This window comes from Panicum virgatum, chromosome 8K (assembly GCF_016808335.1).
Source record: "Panicum virgatum strain AP13 chromosome 8K, P.virgatum_v5, whole genome shotgun sequence".
Classification (NCBI taxonomy): Eukaryota; Viridiplantae; Streptophyta; class Magnoliopsida; order Poales; family Poaceae; genus Panicum; species Panicum virgatum.
This window is the reverse complement of record NC_053143.1, coordinates 51,876,239-51,894,339: the sequence shown is the minus strand read 5'-3', so window position 1 is coordinate 51,894,339 and position 18,101 is coordinate 51,876,239. Positions and strand designations below refer to the sequence as shown.

Here is an 18,101-nt window from a genome sequence, read left to right as displayed (position 1 = left end):
AGCTAAAAGTTAATGTTTTCTATATTTTTATTGTGTTTAACACTAATAATTTACAGTCAAAGTATTGTATTAGAGACTGTGCTGCTTTATCTGAAGTGACATAGTATTGAGAAACTAAGTTGAGTAGATGAATTTACTTTCTATCACCACACACGTGGTAGACTAACAAGCTCTCCAACAGAAAAACTTGTAATTCACTACAACAGGAAGGGTTATTAACGACAGGATATGTGGTCGTTAAAAGTGCAGTTGTGGTCATTAAAAGTTATTAACGACCACAAAAATGTGGTCGTCCATGGTCGTTAAAAGTTCCGTCGTTAATACTATTAACGACCACATACAATTTCCGGTCGTTAACTTTACAACGACGACACAATATGTGGTTGTTGAAACTCTACTATCAACGACCACATTTTAATTGATAACGACCACAATTTTGATCGTTAATACTATTTTGACATGTTGCATGAGGTATTCAACGACCATTTCCTTCTTTTTTAACGACCACAATTTTTTTTATCAGCAACAACTTTGTACTATGGTAAATAGCTTTAACAACCACGTCAAAAAGATTAACAAATATTTTCAGATCGGCTACTTTTGGGGAGTTAACCACCGCTTTGCACCATGTAGGGAAACCATATATTTTTTAACAGGAAAAGAATGCATGCTTGTTAAAAAAATATATTTGCAAAAAACATAATCCAACATCATAGTACTTCATGTTTTTTGCAACAGATATCCAGGACATGAAACTAACAAAGGCTAAGGCCAATCCTATAAAGAAGATCAAACTAGCTGTAAAAATTGGCATATGCATGCAACGTAGATCTGCTCATAAACCATTCACTTGTCTTGTTTTAATAATCTTCATCCGGATATCTTGTTCCCTACAGTATGAATGTTTCATATCAGCACTGAAAAATAGGGGGAAAATCAGGAATAAACAATATTTTTGAGTGTCCATGTGCTTACAGCTGATCCCGGTGAATCAGGTTGGCTATAGTTAGCACTCATATACTTCTTCATTTGTGCCCATTCTTCTTCCATTCGGCTCATACGATTGTTAACTTTTCGATTTTCTTCATGAAGGACTTGATTATCATCCTGAAGTGCTTGTCTTTCTTGCTCAGACTGTGCTATTTTTTCTACCAGTTCAGCCTTGGTAATAGCTGGACTTCTCAAGTCTCTTGCTTTTATTCCACCACCATAACCAACAACATGGTCACGCCTTGTGGATGGGAAGCACTTGTCCACAAGTTCTACATTAGAAAGAGAAGGGTTCAACAACCTTTCCTTCTGAATCTGTGCCTGCAGAGCAAAACAATCTGAATTATCGGCTTATACCAACACATATGTAACTATTATGAGGTAACACTGAAAAAAAAGAGGTCCATGTGGAATTATAAACTTACATGCTTGCTGGAGGTTTCAGAATCCACAAAAGTTCCACCCTTTGTGTGAGTGATAGAAAATAATGTGTCCAAACTTGGAGGCTTGTTTTGGTTGCCACCCTATAGTGATAGAACAATGGAACATGTAATAAATTGACAAGTAAAAAAATTGAGCAATGAAATCTATACAGTCTATACATACATTGTCCCAGATGATCTGTCTGAAAGGTTTGCTGCCACTGTGATGATGAATTTTTAAGCTAGATCTATTTTTGGAGTTTCTCTTGCTTTTTTCCTACATTTTGAAGAAATTATGTTACTAAGGGCAATCACAAGGGGTCACATGTAAACCACACAAGTTATTATTATATAAGATGCAAGATTAACACTTACTGTGAACTCCTTGCTGTAGAAATGTTCTTTGACAAGCCACTCCCAATCTGCTTTTGGAATCTCTTGAGGACAATTCTTAATAGCATGTTGCATATTCCTTGCTGGCTTAACAAAATGCCGATTTAAGTCTCCACGCCAATTGTTCCATAGATCTCTAGCATGCTCCATGATCTCATTTTCGTAGACATCAAGTTCAATATTTTGGTCTGCATTTTCGAACTTGTCCTACATGCGTGTGAAACAAGTATTGTTATCTGGACTTTGCTGGAGGACAAAAAGAATGAATAGGCAGCTGCATAGGAGAGCAGTTACCTTAATTGCATAAAAAATGTGCTTCTGAGCTACTGGACTTATATCTGTCCATTTCTTGACCCTTATTGGAGTGATGTTAAGATCACGCACAATTCTACCCAACTGTCGTGAGAATGTTTTAGATAAAGCTCTCTTGTTATAGAACCTCACTTTAATTTTCTCGTCTGCCTTTAGTTTAGCAACCTTCTTACATTTGTTTTTTCCACGACCTTGTTTCTTTTCAACTTTTTTGTCACCTGAAACATTAATGAAAATATCAGAACAATTTTGATCCTGTCGAGACTGATTTTATTTCACTTGTGTTAGTGGTCATACGATTTAATCTATCTGCAAGATGCTGATCCTCTTGTGCTTCTTCAGTCTCCATGTTATCATTATTAGACAATCCGTCTGCATATGATGTAAATAGGGGAAGCTTGAGAATATTGTAAAATTTCACCTAATGTCTATTTAATGACACTTTAATCTATGATTGGCTAACACTGTCACAAAGTTGAAGGTTACAGAAAATCAGTGCTCATCTCTGAGTGGTTGACATTTAATTTTCAGTACCATCATGCATTGAATATGTAGTACTCTAAGGAATCAAAGTCATTGCAGCATGTCTCCTACCTTGATCGACAGACCTTCCATCATCTCTGCTCCATCCAGCATGCATCCTATCTTGATCAACTAGATCTTTGTTCTTGGCTGCAAGACAGAAGCATTAACTGCAAATAATAAAAAGTTTTAATTCAAGATGGATTTTCTAATGTTTTCAGGGTCGGAGTCGCACATAAGAACTTCTTTGCTTTCTTGTTCCATTCTGACCAATCTGTGTCTTCATCTTCTGGTTCAGAGCTAGCATATGCAAAATATGCACCTTTGGACTTCGGTGTATTCATTGTCCTATCACACAGATCATCTAATTCATCTCCATGTTCTGGATTATCTGTAGGAGGATAGATATGAGTCAAATAACTAAAAATTAGATATTATATCAACACCCTTAGTGCATCCGTTCTCTTGATAGAACTAATACATAAGGATAACATAGCTGTAACATTATTTACCCTCAGGTACTTGGAAATGGTTCTTGAAACTAGTAGCTTTCTTGATTGAAGTATGAGCACCATTGGTGCCTACATTACTACTGTTGTGGATTGGTGCACCGCTACTGATATTTGGATAGGTTCGCTTCGCATGTTGCTGACGAAGCAGTCCAGGACTTATGTATTGTCACTTAGCCAATGCTGCAGCCGTGAGATTTCCATACCTGCCTCTTTGCATAGTGAGAACCTGAACAAATAGCAGCCATATCAATTACTTAAAAGTGGTGTATGAAGGGAAAATTATTATGATAAGCACTGAACCTAGTAAGCAGCCATATCAATTACTTAAAAGTGGTGTATGAAGGGAAAATTATTATGATAAACACTGAACTTGGTAATGAAAATATAGCAATATTCTTACCTGGTAATGAAAATATAGCAATATTTCTTAAGAGTGGTGTGCAGTACATGAGAAGAGATTAGGGAAAAGAAACAAAGAATTAAACCTGCTGCATGCTCTAGCTAACCTTGACTCTAATTGAACTCTAGGCCATACTGTACTAAGGCTTACACTAACAGCTAGCCAACTCATGAAAAAATAGCACCATCATGGTTTCCTCTTTCCACATGATGATATGTTTGAAGGGTCCTCAATGTGCTCGTCTTCATAACCATCATCATCAGGTTCAATTGCTTCATCATCTGAATCTCCAGGGGGTACATCATAAGTGTCACGTGGTTGCATTTTGACGACCAAGTGCCATCCTTTGATTAGATTGTCCTTAACAAAAAATACTTGAGAGGCTTGTCTAGCTAAGACAAATGGCTCATCTGTCTTAAGTAAACACTTGAAGTTTATGCTAACAAGTCCATAAACATCTGTCTTTATCCCTCGAGAGTTATTAAAGATGTCAACCCACTTGCAACGAAATAATGGCACTCGCCTTCCACCTAAAAATTGGAGCTCAAGTATCTCTGTCAAAACACCATAATATTCTACATGGTCCTCATCCATGCTTCCTTCGGAAATAACAGCCACCCCACTATTCTGTGTACACCGGTTCCTATCACGACTTTCGATGCGAAACCTAAAACCATGTGTATCATAGCCTGAAAAACATGTTGTGTTTTTTAGAGGGCCTCGTGACAATGACAAAAGGTCTTCCATTCGTTCACTTTTATCATTTTCATGTAAATGATGAACCTGCAGATTTAAAACATATCATGCAAACTCCAGAAACATACCTATTAAACATGTATGTGTACAAAACTAATATTGTGTTATACCTTCTCTTTGAACCAAACAATAAAATTTTGGTTCCAAAGGGGTGTAAACTGTTGTAATTGGGAGCCCTCAGGACTGCTGGTGTACTCACTACAGTACCAAAAAAACTTAAATCATCTTGTGAAAAGAAAATAATATGTACGAATAGTATGGCCTGAGCAACAAATACCTTATAAATGGTTGGACCTCATCACAATTTCGGAGAACATAAATATGGCCTTGTTGTAACTCAACCATATCAAGGTCTCTAGTTTTGCCAGCACCAAGTGGCCGTCCAGAAGAGGAGAATTCTGGTAAATAGAATTTTTCATGGTCTGATGTATCATTGATTCTTCCAGGTCGATTGTGCATTGTCTCCATATCATCCAAGTACCTCGAGCACAATGTTATAAACTCATATGCAAGATAGCCCTCTGCTATGGAAGCCTCTGGGTGAGCCATGTTACGAACTAGGGACTTTAGAAATTTTATTTGCCTCTCAAATTGATACATCCAACGATATATTGTGGGTCCACCAATCAGGGCCTCGCTAGCCAAGTGTACAGGTAAATGCATCATGGGATCAAAAAAAGAGGGTGGGAATTCCATTTCAAGTTTACATAATGTGCTTGGTATTGTACTCTCAAGTTGCTCCAGTTGCTGAGTTGATAATGCTTTGGAGTTCAATGTGCAAAAAAATTGGGACAGCTCTACCAGAGGTGCATAAATGTTTGTTGGTACAAGTCCTCTTAATGCAAAAGGAAGTATATGATTCAAGATGACATGGCAATCATGACTTTTCAGTCCAGAAAGCTTTCGCTCCTTCAAATTAACACAACGGCTGATATTAGAAGAAAAACTATCTGGAACTTTCAAATCTCTGAAGAATTGTAATAGTTTATTCTTTTGTTCAGTAGTGAGATCGTAAGGTGCTCGTGGATAATCTGTCTTGCCATTATCTTCAATAGGATGCAGATGCGGCTTTAGGTTCATTTCTTGCAAATCAAGGCGACTATTAATATTATCCTTTGTCTTTCCTATTATATTTAGAATTGTTCCAATAATACACTCACATATATTCTTTTCTATATGCATCACATCCAGATTGTGACGCAGCAAAAGTGTGCTGAAATAAGGTAATCGAAAAAATATGCTTTTCTTTAACCAGTTATCTCCTCTTTCACTGTGTGATATCTTGGTCTTCTTACTCGGATCCTTAGACAAGACTACCTCCTCTAGATCATTTACCTGTTGTAGCACCTCATCTCCTGTTAGTGGCTTTGGTGGGCCACGATGTTCCCTGGTACCATCAAAAGAAGTTTTATTCTTTCTCCATTTATGATCATTTGGAAGGAATCGCCGATGGCCCATGTAGCAAAACTTTTTACCCTTTGATAACCATAATGACCATGTTTCTTTGTGGCAAACGGGACAAGCCAGCCGTCCCTTGGTGCTATGTCCTGATAGATTCCCATATGCTGGGAAGTCATGAACAATCCAAAGAAGAGCTGCTCGGAGTGTGAAATTTTTCCTGGTTGATGCGTCGTAGGTGTCAACGCCATTATCCCAGAGATCAATCAGCTCTTCAATTAATGGTTGCAGGTAAATATCAATTGCATCCCCAGGACCTTCTGGTCCAGAAATCAGCATGGAAAGCATTATATTTTGCTGCTTTGTGCACAACCAAGGTGGCAAATTGAGAGGAACAAGGAATATAGGCCAAATGCTGTATGAGGTTTTCATGTTAGTAAATGGTTGGAAACCATCACCAGCAAGGCACAACCGTACATTGCGAGGCTCAGAAGCAAAAGAGGGATGGGTATCATTAAAATGTTTCCATGCTTTAGAATCAGCAGGGTGCCTCATCACGCCATCATCTACCCTGCCCTCATTATGCCATGTACAGAAACTAGCAATTTTCCTACACATGTACAGTCGCTGAAGTCTTGGCTTGATTGGAAAATATCGCATAGTCTTCTCTGGGATCTTCTTCCCTTTGGCTGACACTATTTCTTCACCTGAATGCTTATCTTTCTTCCATCTCGATCTGTTACATACCTTGCAGAATTGTGCATCTATATCATTTTTCCAGTATAGCATGCAATCATTATGGCAAGCATCGATTTTTATGTAGCTTAGTCCCAGTTCCTTCATAATCTTTTTGGCTTCATAATAAGAGTTTGGCAAAGTGGAATTATCTGGTAGAAAGTCCTTGCGGAGTAACTCCACTAACATAGAAAAGGACTTGTGACTCCACTTCCCCAAATTCTTTGTATTAAGCAACTTAACAGTAGCAGCTAATTTGGATATACTAGATCCTTCATAAAGAGGTTGGCTCAAGTCTTCAAGCAATCTGTAGAATTTTGCAGCTTCAACATTTGGTTCCTGTTCATATTCTTCATTGGGAGTTGGTGCCGTCATAGTGTTGCTGATTGGGTTAGTTTCTTGGGGAAATAAATCCATCATCAACTCTTCCATTCCATTATAACCTTCTTCTTCAGTTATTTCATAAGAGCCACCATCCTCTTCAATTTCTGAATCTGTCTCAGGCTCACCCAAAACTTCTCCATGATGATACCAAAATCTATAGTTTCCTATGATCCCAAAGATTTTAAGATGGGAATACACTTCCCCACGAGATTTGGAGTATGTATTGCAGCATCTGATGCATGGACATTTAATTTCATCAGAGCTACCTGTCCTATTAAAGGCATAGTCCAGAAACTTTTTTACACCAGCCAAATAAATATCTTTTTTGGAGATGTTCCCATCTAAACATTCCTCACTGATACGTTCATCAACTAAATCCATCCATGCCTTACTTGGTGCCATCTAGTGTTTTATATCTGACTACCTAACTACCTGTACCAATATATATGGAGTCAAAACAGAGATATCTATCATTTACCAGTAAGATTTTAATTACGAAAATCTTATTTAAATGAACAAGACCAAATGTATCAGTACACCTAATTGTTATTGATAGACAAGCAACTGGGCATGAGAGCCAAACGGAGCGTGAATAATTGTCAGATCAAACAATGCACTTCCCCCCTTTAATTTTCTGAAGTAGGAGCCCATAAAAATTGACTAGGGAGATGGCAATCAAAACTAACGGACCTGCAGGACGGATTGATAGTCCTAGTTGGAGAAACTGATGACATTGGTCAGAGGTGCCGGCAATGGACGGCGGGGACGGCAGGGGCGCTGGACGGAGGTCCTGGCGACGGGTAGCAGGAACGGGAGGGGCGCTGGCCGGAGGTCCCGGCGACGGGTAGCGCGGACGGCGGGGGCGCTGGCCGGAGGTCCCGGCGACGGCGGGGACAGCAGTGGCGCCTGCTGGAGGTCGATGGCGATGGAGATGCAAGAAAGGGAGCAGTAACCACACGGTCGCTTGGGATCCCTATGGCCTATGATGACCCGGCGAATAGATAACTACGGAGTCAATAACTGATTCTATTAGATCAGAAATATTTGCGCCAAAAATAGAGCTGTTTCATTGAGTCAAAACAGAGTATTTTTTTGGAGACGGCCAAATCAGAGCAGGAAATTTTGGCATCCCGCTTTTTTTCCCCCACGATCCAAGGTACAGCAGCCCAGTTAACGACCACACAAGCAGCTGGACAACGACAGGATTTAATTTCGTCATCTTGTTCACTGTATAAGCCTTGGCCTGATGTGGAATACCACACGACGACCACATATTATGCGTGGTCGCTAATTTCTGGTCGTTGTAGGTGGTTTCTCTTGTAGTGATTGTAATTGTCGCAATGACTTATGGTGATTCACATCAACAATACCTCTGATGTCTACCGGGCCGGGGCTTTGGGCTAGTGCATCATTCATGCATGATGCCAGAATTCAAAACCATTATTCCAATGCATGACGTGGAACAAGAATGTACTAATGGCGTAGTAGGTAATATAGTTTTCAGTAGGCATGAAGTGACTACCATGTGGCGTCAACCTTCCGAATCCGCGTTGTTGCTACTATCTCGAAGATCACCACAAAATGAGAATGGGGAAGTACATCGAGCCTTGATATTATTGACATTTCCACTCTCGTGCCCCTGGCTGGAGATGGTACTTCTTTTTGTTTTTCTCCAACACCTCACCGGCTCCCGATTCATGTAGTGCTTATAGTCTCGTTTGATGGTAGAAAATAGAAACTGTAGGAGCTTCATATATCACTATACCTATATGCACGTAGCTAACCAACAAGCAGCTTTTATTAGCAGGGACCTGCAGACTGCCTGACTGCTCTGTGTGTGTATATATGTTCAGTAGTGTAGAGTCCTCACTCCATATGCATGTATGAGTTTTTCAATCTCTTTTTACTGAAAGACATGGGATAGGCATGAGTAAGGCGGCTGAGTTGCTCCTGATAACACGTACTGCTTGTTACCATGATCATCAGTAAGAGTTGCTTACCTACTAACTTTGAAGTGCCGGTGGCCAGGAGCAAAGCTAGTGGCACGTAAGGCAGCTCTGTACTGCAGACTTGCAGATGAGAAATGATGGCGAGGAAGCCAAGACAACCAGACGCAAACACTAATTGGTCCCGAATTAGAAACCTGGGCTTTTCCGTGCAAATGGCCTGATCAGCATGGGCTCACTGCACTCGCCAGAAATGGCAACGTTCGTCGTTTGGGTCACTCTCACATGATCTCACATGGTTCGTTCAGCTCGAAAGCTGCCAAGTTTACAGCGAGATCGAACAGGAGCTCCCAAAGTCCTGCCCGGCTTTGAATGCATTGTGGCCGGCTTGGAGCCAGAACCAACCACCATGGCATGGAAACCTGGACGTTTCTGTGCAAGTCCAGTAGTGCGTTTAGTTTGCCAGAAACGGGAGCAAACACACCAGGGCCACCACCAGCTGCCTGCCACGAGCTTTACGTTCTTGCCATCTCGTTGATGGGACGATGCAATGGCAGGCGTGCTGGTGGATCGTCAACTACAGTAGCCATCACAGCCCATATCATTTTCGCGTTTGCTACAAGCTGGAAGGCTATCGAACTGCAAGGTGTTGATATGATCGATGATCAGCTTGCATTGCAACGTATGCAAGGTAGTCAGCTAGCAGTGACCAAAGCCGCTCGATTGGCATCGAAATGAAAAACATGATCACAAGCACAAACACACAATCAGATTGTTCTTTGCACATCACTAGCCATCATCATCACCAACAGGACATGAAGAAAGAAGGAAGAACACTAGCCAGAATGTTGCATGTACATCCACCCCTTGGATCAAACTCACCTGGCATGCTCGAATCGATCGCACACACCCTACAGACAGACACACGCAGTGAAGAGCACGCAGACTAGAGAGAAGTAAGAGCCGGCAGCCTAGCTTGCTGCGTGCGTCCAATCTGATGACGCCACTACTGCAACAACTCGATCACGGTGCCGGTGGGGCGCCACGGTTGGCGGCAGCTCCGGCGGGGGGCGGCACCTGCCCCTGCGGCGCGGCGGCGGCTCGATTGGGGCGCGGCGCCGGCCCCTGCGGTGGCGGGGCGGCTCCGGCCCGGACCCAGGCCCGGCCCGGGGGGGGGGGGGGGGAGCTGTGCCACCGCCCCGGGCCCCCAAAATGGAGGGGCCTCCAAATGTGTATACACGTATACTTGTATATTTGCAATTGGGCCAGGTCCAAAACGAGAAGCCAGAAGCGGCAAGCTAATCTCCTGCCGATCAATCAGATCAACTGATGATTCGCATACCGCGCCTTCGACCACCGCTCCATCACGCGCAACTCGCCGACTCCTCGTAATCCTAGCTGTTCACCTACTCGTCCGGATCGGATTCCAATCTCACATCAGGCCCGTATCTAGACACGTGCGGGCCGTGCGACCGCACAGGGCCCCCAAATTTAAAGAGCCTCAAAATATTAGATATACATTAGATATAGTCATGTAAAAATTTTAATTTAGTTGATTGTTGATCCAATTTGTGGCAAAATATGACCAAAATTGCTCCTAAAAGATAAATTGTTGTAGGCGTATCACTTGTCACTTCCTTTTACATGGGTGCTACTCGGTCACGTGTGTGATATCGAGTGGACCTATCACACACCACAACCTCTCCAGGATTTCATGTTTTGAACCTAAATCGGCCTAATAAACCAGGCCCTCAATGCTTCGTTGCTAGAACAAACTTTTTTTTTTGGAATTTTTTGTTGCTCAAACATAACAATCGCCTCCGACGCTAACTGCCGTTTGCCGACGAACTCGATTCATCTATTTGCATTGCCGACATGCACGGCCGGGCCGGCGGCCGGCCGGCTAGGACTACGCCAGAGCCTGAAGTGAAGTGTGAAATCGTAAGTGATCTGATACTAGCCCCTTGCCCCCTCCATTGATCTTCCGTCTTTGAAGTCAAAATTCATCTATATGGTGTAGGCATGCACCTGCCCCTGCGCGGCGGCGGTGGCGGCTCCATTGGGGAGCGGCGCCTGCCCCTGCGGTGGCGCGGCGGCTCCGGCCGGGACCTGCGCCTGCCCCGCCGCCGCCGCCAAGGCGCGCCTCCTCTTCACCCACCAGACGGAGGCAATGATCCCGCAGCTGACGACGACGAGCCCGATGAGGAAGAGTAGGATCGCGATGATGGTGTCCATGGAGCTAGCAAGCTGGACTACTACTACTCGAGAGAAGCAACTGCAAGAGCACGGTGGAGGAGAAATGTGGACACGGACTCTAGGAGGCGACTGGCTGGGACAGATGCTCTTTTTCACTCGGTTACTGAACCGGGCGATCAAACGCTTGGCCCACCTGTCATCGACTATCGACTAGGGGTCTGTTTGGCAAGGCTCCGGCTCCTCCAAAAACAGCTCCGGCTCTGGCTCCTCAAATGGAGCGGCCTCTCTGGTGGAGCTGGAGCCGTTTTAGAAAATATTTGGCAAAATAGCTTCACTTGTTAGATTAATGTGTAAGCCACGTGAAGCCACGATTTCATAGCTTCATCTTGCTTGTATAAGCCATCGATGGCTTTAGGACCGACTTCACACGTGAAGTCGGTTACAAACCTACCGTTTGGGAGGGCTTCGTCTGGAGCCGCTCGTGAAACCGCTCCAGAAGTCCTCCCAAACTGGGCTTAGGTGTCACAAGCTAACTTCTTCACAGTAGCATAGAGGCATGGAGACCGCATGTCAGTGATGTGACACGACGCAACTAGTAGTACGCATGCAGTGGCCAAGCTGACATCTTTTTTAGGGCAAGGGTGCCCTGAACCTTTATTTCATTGTGAAAATAACAATTTACAATGATTATAAAGATTACAGAGGGCTAGTTAAAACCAAGGTGACATCTTTCTACAACATATTTTTGACGCGGTTTTTTATTTTTATATTTTTTTATTTCCGTTTTTTATAAAAATATATTTTCGATTTGTTAATTTACAGAAATATACCCCGGCCGACCGGCTGCCGGGCGGCAGGGGCTTATCTGCAAAAAAAGATGAAAAAATTGCGAACAGGTCCTTGGAAACCGGCCAGCCCCCCACCTCTATATAAGGGTGTTTCCTGCCCCTCCCACTCATTTGGCTTGCTAAAAATCCAGAAAAAAGAAAAGAGAGGGAGGGAGGGAGGGAGAGGAGGGGTGAGGGAGAGGCAAAGCGGCGAAATCCTGTCGGATTTTCAAGGCGGCGACTTTAGGTAACTAAAATTTTCCACATTTTATAAATAGATTATGTTGTAATTATTATTATTTTGATATAGTAGATTACCAATCAGTTCAATTATTGTTAGGAGTGATTAGTGGTACATTTAGGTGTATTTACTTATAGTGATTAGCATTGATATAGTACATTAAGTGTTAGATTTAGTATTAGAAAATACTAGAAAATTGTTAGAGAAGTATTAGAAAATGCAAGATAATATTAGAAAATTGTAGAAAATGTTAGAAAATTGTAGAGAATGTTAGAAAATTGTAGAGAATGTTAGAAAATTGTAGAGAATGTTAGAAAATTATAAAAAATTATAGAAACTATTTTGTTTAAACAGTAGATTAGCAATCATTTTAATTATTATTAGGACTGATTAGTGGTACATTTAGGTGTAGTTAATTATAGTGATTAGCGTTAATATAGTACATTAGCAATCTAATTAATTAATCTTAAAAATTGCAAGATAATATTAGAAAATTTCTAAAATGTTACAAAATATTAGAAATTATTATTAATGGTTAGAAAATCTTATAAATTATTTAGGAAATATTAGAAATATTTAGATGTGTGTAATTATATTGTATTGTTTTGATCTTACGTGGTAGGTATGGCCGGGGTTACTCCTGCGTTGCTGAACCCAACAATAGACTCGGGTCACCGGTCATTCCTTGCGAAGGTTCAGCACCAAGAACTAAACGTGCTGCGTCCACGTCCACCTGCAGAGTTGGTTGCTGTAGACCCACGATGGGTGCCCAGGTGATATGTCGTATATTTTTTGTTTTTATCCGTTATACATTTCGTTATATAATGTATTAACATTTGAGCACTATATGATGCAGGCTGAGCGAAGCAGGTCTTCTCACAGTGGCTCGTCTTGCTGAGAGTGCTTTGGTGAAGCTAGACTGGTCTCTAGTTTCAGCTCTCGTTGACAGATGGAGACCTGAGACACACACGTTCCACCTCCCTTGTGGGGAGATGGCACCGACCCTGCAGGACGTTGCGATGCTGCTTGGTCTTCCTATCACCGGAGATGCTGTCGGGCCCCGCGTGGTACCTTCTACGTGGCTGGAGGATCTTGAGGAATGTTTTGCAGGTGTTGCCACCACGATTGATCCTGAAGATTTCAATGAGCACCCACAGTCGAAAGGCCCTTCCAAGTCATGGCTCCTACAGTTTCAGGTACAATTTCGTACAAAACGATATGTTGATGTATTTTATGGCTTTGAAATAACTCATGTGTTTCTTATTCTCAATGTTCGTACTTCATTGCAGCCGGATCTGTTGGCAGCCCATGCTGATGACTACAGCGTGACTAGATCACTCGAGGCATACCTGCTGTGGTTATTTGGGTACATCATGTTCAACAACTCACACGGGCACTGTGTGGATAGGGTGCTTCTGCCATACGCATAGGAGATCGCCGATGCAGATGAGGATGCCATACCCTTATATAGTTGGGGTTCAACGGCTCTTGCATGCACATATCGTGGACTCTGTAAGGCATCACGGCAGAATGATAGGAATGTTGTCCTAACGGGGTGCCCAATTCTGCTACAGCTTTGGTCTTACGAGAGGATTGCGATCGGTCGTCCCATGTTTGACCAGTCACCGTACACGCCGGATATGTATGGTGACATGGAGGACGATAGACCCACCATGGGGACTCTCTGGTACTCTCGACAGGTATGGACCCGATAAAAATTTATATTCTATGCGTACTATGGTCGTACATTGTTCCCTCAATACCTTTCTTATGGACACATAATTTTTATTTTTGCAGAAAACATGGGCACATGTACAGACCCGGCGGTCTTATCCTGAGTTTGTTGCCGAATTTGATCGATTGACCGCAGAAGACATTGTGTGGGAGCCATACAGTCCTTTGGCTATAGCCGCACGTGCACCGCTTGGGATATCTTCGGTGTGCACACAGGACCAGGTCCTATGGATGACTACTGCAGCATTGGTGTACGACGTTGCAGTTGAGGCCTACTGCCCGGATAGAGTCATGAGGCAGTTCGGTCGATGCCAGTCTTTCCCTGTGTCTTTAGCGTTGGATCGTGTTCAGCGCCACGATCATAGGCAACAAAAATGTATGAGCACCCATGTACTAATAACGTGAAACTAATTTCTATTTAACGTGCAGTTTATCAAGGGCTGGGCATCCTTTCTCGACAATGTGGGTCACTCGATTACAACCATGGGTGGCTGCGTGTGATGATGCAGACGAGCAGTTGACTGAGGATACCGGTCCACACACTGAGCCTTTGTTTCGGGCGTACCTGACCTGGTACGAACCGAAGACTCGTTGCCGTTTGACGTATGTTGACATGCATCCATAGCCGCATGTTGTAACTTCGCAGGATCGCTATGCACGACACAGGGATGAGGCATTAGCTGGGGCGGTGAGTAAATGTTGACGGCATTTTCGATCTTTTAATATTTGTATACTAAGTTTTTTTTGTTGCAGTTCGAGGCATGCAGGCTGCTTGAATTAGATTGCTCACTGAATGTAATGAGGATTCATGGCGGGTCTACGATGAGCGTGCCGGCACAACTCAAGGCCTGGACCACTCAACGTGTTAGAGCCCGATGTATGCTTCAGGCCTTTGGTACGCGGACGGAGTACAAGGATTCCTACGGATCGTCGCAAGCGTCGACGTCGGTTCCTTGTGGTCCCGCATGGCAGCAGCCTCCCTTATATCACCGACAGGCAGAAGGTATGGTGTGATATTTACCGATCCGTATGTTTATATGCATTATTTAAATACGACTCCACACAGGGTACGGGTACCCCGGTTCTCAGCCCTATGGAGGGCCAGGTGCCTCGCAAGGGGCTCCATTTCATGGAACCCCGTTTACCTCTATGCCACATGCTGGAGGGACTTTAGGTAAATATGTGGTGTATAATTTTATTTGCTTATGTTTTATGGTCAAAGGCTCATACGTTATTATTTATACTCAGGATCACAACAGTTCACCGGAGCGGGGCCGTCTTCGTATCACCCTATGCCGTCACCATCTGGATATGAAGGAGCTTCTTCCTATCCACCACCACCACCTCCTCCAACACAGGGTATGTACAATAATTTGTACGGAATTGCATTCACCTTTTGAATGTTACTTAAAAAAAATTGTGATCTGTAGGGTGGTCTGAAGACAACGCCGCGGCCTCCTTGGACGAGTTTACACGGTTGTTTGCTACGCCTGCCCAGGACGATGATCCCAACTTGCATACACCTCTGACTCAGTTACGCCGTCCTGCCAGAAACGTGGGGCCACCGGAACATCATAGCTACCCTACAGATCACGTACACGCACAACGTAAGAGAGGTCGGAATGGTAGGGGTCGTTAGTTGTTTGCACTTGTTTCTCCGGCGGCATTATGGACTGTTTCGATTGTTCGGATTATGATTATTTATGATTGTGGTAGTTTACTTGTCATTTATTTCTATAGATATTATTGATGTGAACTTGTTATGTTTGTGGGTTCCATAATGCTCGTGAAATAAGGGAATCTCTTGCGAATTTTTTCCGTGATTTAATGAAGGACAAGTTAGTTGCGGGAGGAGTTAGCGGCCGAAATCCCACCGACGATGATGACGACTACCGCATACAGAGTAAACTTCGTGACACGCTCATATAGCTCAAAATAGGGACCATAGTGTATCTATCTGCGAGTACGAGATCACAGGTTGCCACTGCTCAGCACGACGATTTCAAAAAACCGCATTGTTTGCCCAGACAAACGTGACAAAAGACGACAGCCCAATAGTAGTGCCCTTTCACCATTTCAAAAAGATGTGACAACACGGCAACCACAACCAGCTCACATTCAAAGCAGTCTCTCGGGCGAGGACGACGGAACTGTCATTCTATAGCGAAGGTCTGTAGCGTGTAGTGGGGAAGGCGGCATCTAGGCACGATCGACCAAGCGGCAGCAATGCAGTGCTGTGAGTCTGCATGCACTTAGATGCTCTGCATGTACAGAGATGCATCGAGTAGTCAGTTCGATAATTGCATCTAGCCTTTTCAGTGTTCGGCCAGCTAGCCTCTTCACTGTGTTGTCATGTAGGCTTTTCAGGTCCATTTACACTCCACACTCCGGGTATCAGACCTTTATGCGCCTATAAATACTCCGAAGTTTGTGAACTCCCATCAGCACTCAAACAACAAAACTCGTTGTATACCCAATGTCTGGAGGTGGGTCTAGCGGGAAGAATTACTACGGTTTTGGGAAAAGAAAAGGGGGAAGAAAGGGAGACCCCATAATATGGGAGTGGCCTCTTGGACCTGATTCTTTCTGGAACCAGTGTTTGAGTTTCCACCACAGCACAAGAGTGATTTTTACCAATGAAACTCCTCTACGACAATATGATAACCGTAGAGAACCGTGGCCAAAATGCAGACATGGTGAGGACTGCTTAGTGCAGATGTGCACCGACGGGATGGATGGTGGGTCGGCGTTTCTTCAAATGCCCACACGCATGGGTAATACTCGGTTGTTTTATTTCTTTATCTTCGTTGAGATACCTTACATGAAATTTATTTTGCAGTCTTCAGATGCTCTAGAAAACTGTGGTTTTACCAGATGGGTCGATCCTGCACCAATTGATTCAGTTCAGGAGTTCATCGAGTACCTCCAGATAAAGATCTTTTATCTGGAATGCAAGGTAAACCATTACGAGGAATTGAGCGAGGGTAACAAAGACGACGAAGATGATGATACCAGCAATGCTGCCGCTTCACAGGATGAACCATGCACTATTCCTTACTGCAACTGCCCTTGTCACAAGAAGAAGGGCCCTGCCCCTCTGGCACCACCGCCTGCACCACCTGCAATGGGTGGATACTGCGGAGAAGGCTCAACGCAGTTTGCTACGTGGGGGTACGGCTACTAGGACTATCTATTGCTAGTCACATGCTGTATCGTTGTGTTTGTTGTGTTTTTCTAAATTACCTAAGGCATGTTAGTTTAGTTCAGAATCTGTTTACCGTAGTTGCAACGGGTTCTGCCATGCCACTGCATGTCTGATGTGTGTTTCATTAACGTTGTATTATAATATAATTCCTATGATTTATATTGTGTAATGCAGTTTTTAGTTCTTAATTCTTACCGTTATATTTGATGTGTGGTTCACAGTATTCTAGTCTCCTGAAAATGTCCGAAAATATTAAAGGCAAGTTCGAAGATTCACTAGATTGCTTGTGCGTGCGTGGCACCTCGGCGCCGTGATCTGTGGCGCCGAGACGTGTTATCTCGGCGCCACATATTACAGCGCTCACCCCCAGGGTCTATTTCTGCAAAAAGTTACAAAAAGGGCACATATGTGATATTATTTCGCTAAAAAGTTAAAAAAGCGGCCGGTAACCAAGGATCTGTCTGCAATTTGTTTTCGTCTTTTTTTGCAGGTAAGCCCCTGCCGCCCGGCAGCCGGGCGGCCAGGTCCCGGCCGCCCGGCAGCGGGGCGGCCGGGGTATATTTCTGTAAATTTCCATATCGAAAATATATTTTTGTAAAAAACGGAAATAAAAAATATAAAAAAAACCTATTTTTGACACGAGAAAATTCAGTGCCTCCAACAACGGTTGGGCTACTCTAAAAAAAAAACAACGGTTGGGCCGGGCCACCATGCATGATGCACCTTGCAATCCATTCACATTTTGATCCGTGAGAATGGCGCAATAGGATGATTGGCGAGCAGTGGGAATTTTTAATTTTCCACGCATGTATATCCTTATATATCCGACCTTAAAAAGAGAAAATTTGTTCAGATGTTTTTCATGATGCAACTGAATCAAGAGCACTCAATACAATCTTATGAGGTTACCATGTTTTATGGATGCCTATGTCTTAAATGTGACAGGCGATGTGCAAAGAGTTGATATCATTGATCAGCCATTTCGAATGGTAGGTAGGCAAACCATGCATACCACTCTTGTGAGGTGAAGGAAACAAAGTGTATGTGCTTCAACCATAAGAGCGCTTAAATACCCTCTAGGCTGTGCTACTTTAGGTGCAATGGACGATATAGTCAGAGTCAGATCCT

General features: G+C 43.3%; 2 protein-coding genes and 1 long non-coding RNA gene across 9 annotated transcripts; 2 read left to right on the top strand and 1 right to left on the bottom strand.

Annotated features, from left to right (window-relative positions):
- Positions 1–668: 668 nt before the first annotated feature.
- Positions 669–8,116, bottom strand: LOC120645146. 7 transcript variants are annotated; one of them, XM_039921911.1, is made up of 12 exons: positions 4,585–7,914; positions 4,418–4,505; positions 3,152–4,334; positions 2,875–3,030; positions 2,712–2,789; positions 2,415–2,489; positions 2,100–2,335; positions 1,788–2,012; positions 1,597–1,689; positions 1,416–1,514; positions 976–1,311; positions 669–890 (listed from the first exon to the last, which is right to left on the bottom strand). In XM_039921911.1, exons 4-12 carry the CDS (start codon positions 2,981–2,983, stop codon positions 861–863), a joined length of 1,281 nt encoding a protein of 426 aa, XP_039777845.1. In that variant the 5' UTR covers positions 2,984–3,030; positions 3,152–4,334; positions 4,418–4,505; positions 4,585–7,914; the 3' UTR covers positions 669–860. The 7 variants fall into 7 exon arrangements, 6 of the variants coding, with proteins under 6 accessions (XP_039777845.1, XP_039777847.1, XP_039777846.1 ...); XM_039921913.1 differs by lacking the exon at positions 4,418–4,505 and having other exon boundaries at positions 3,152–3,377; positions 7,515–7,914; XM_039921912.1 differs by lacking the exon at positions 4,585–7,914 and having other exon boundaries at positions 3,152–3,377; positions 4,418–4,561.
- Positions 8,117–12,949: 4,833 nt separating this feature from the next.
- Positions 12,950–13,464, top strand: LOC120645946. The gene is made up of 2 exons (XM_039922645.1): positions 12,950–13,230; positions 13,324–13,464. The coding sequence occupies exons 1-2, from the start codon at positions 13,027–13,029 to the stop codon at positions 13,462–13,464; spliced, it is 345 nt and encodes a 114-aa protein (XP_039778579.1). The 5' UTR covers positions 12,950–13,026.
- A 1,202-nt stretch (positions 13,465–14,666) lies between these two features.
- On the top strand, positions 14,667–15,463 carry LOC120646397. The gene is made up of 4 exons (XR_005664415.1): positions 14,667–14,771; positions 14,835–14,942; positions 15,017–15,127; positions 15,199–15,463. It is a non-coding gene; the product is annotated as an uncharacterized LOC120646397 (long non-coding RNA).
- The last annotated feature ends 2,638 nt before the right edge of the window (positions 15,464–18,101 follow it).

Coding starts and splice junctions, on each gene's coding strand:
- LOC120645146 (XM_039921907.1), bottom strand. CDS start 7,226: ATGGCACCAAGTAAGGCATGGATGGATTTAGTTGATGAACGTATCAGT. Junction 4,506..4,584: donor GAGGTCCAACCATTTATAAG/GTATTTGTTGCT, acceptor TTGGTACTGTAG/TGAGTACACCAGCAGTCCTG. Junction 4,335..4,417: donor TTGTTTGGTTCAAAGAGAAG/GTATAACACAAT, acceptor TTAAATCTGCAG/GTTCATCATTTACATGAAAA.
- LOC120645946 (XM_039922645.1), top strand. CDS start 13,027: ATGGCACCGACCCTGCAGGACGTTGCGATGCTGCTTGGTCTTCCTATC. Junction 13,231..13,323: donor CATGGCTCCTACAGTTTCAG/GTACAATTTCGT, acceptor ACTTCATTGCAG/CCGGATCTGTTGGCAGCCCA.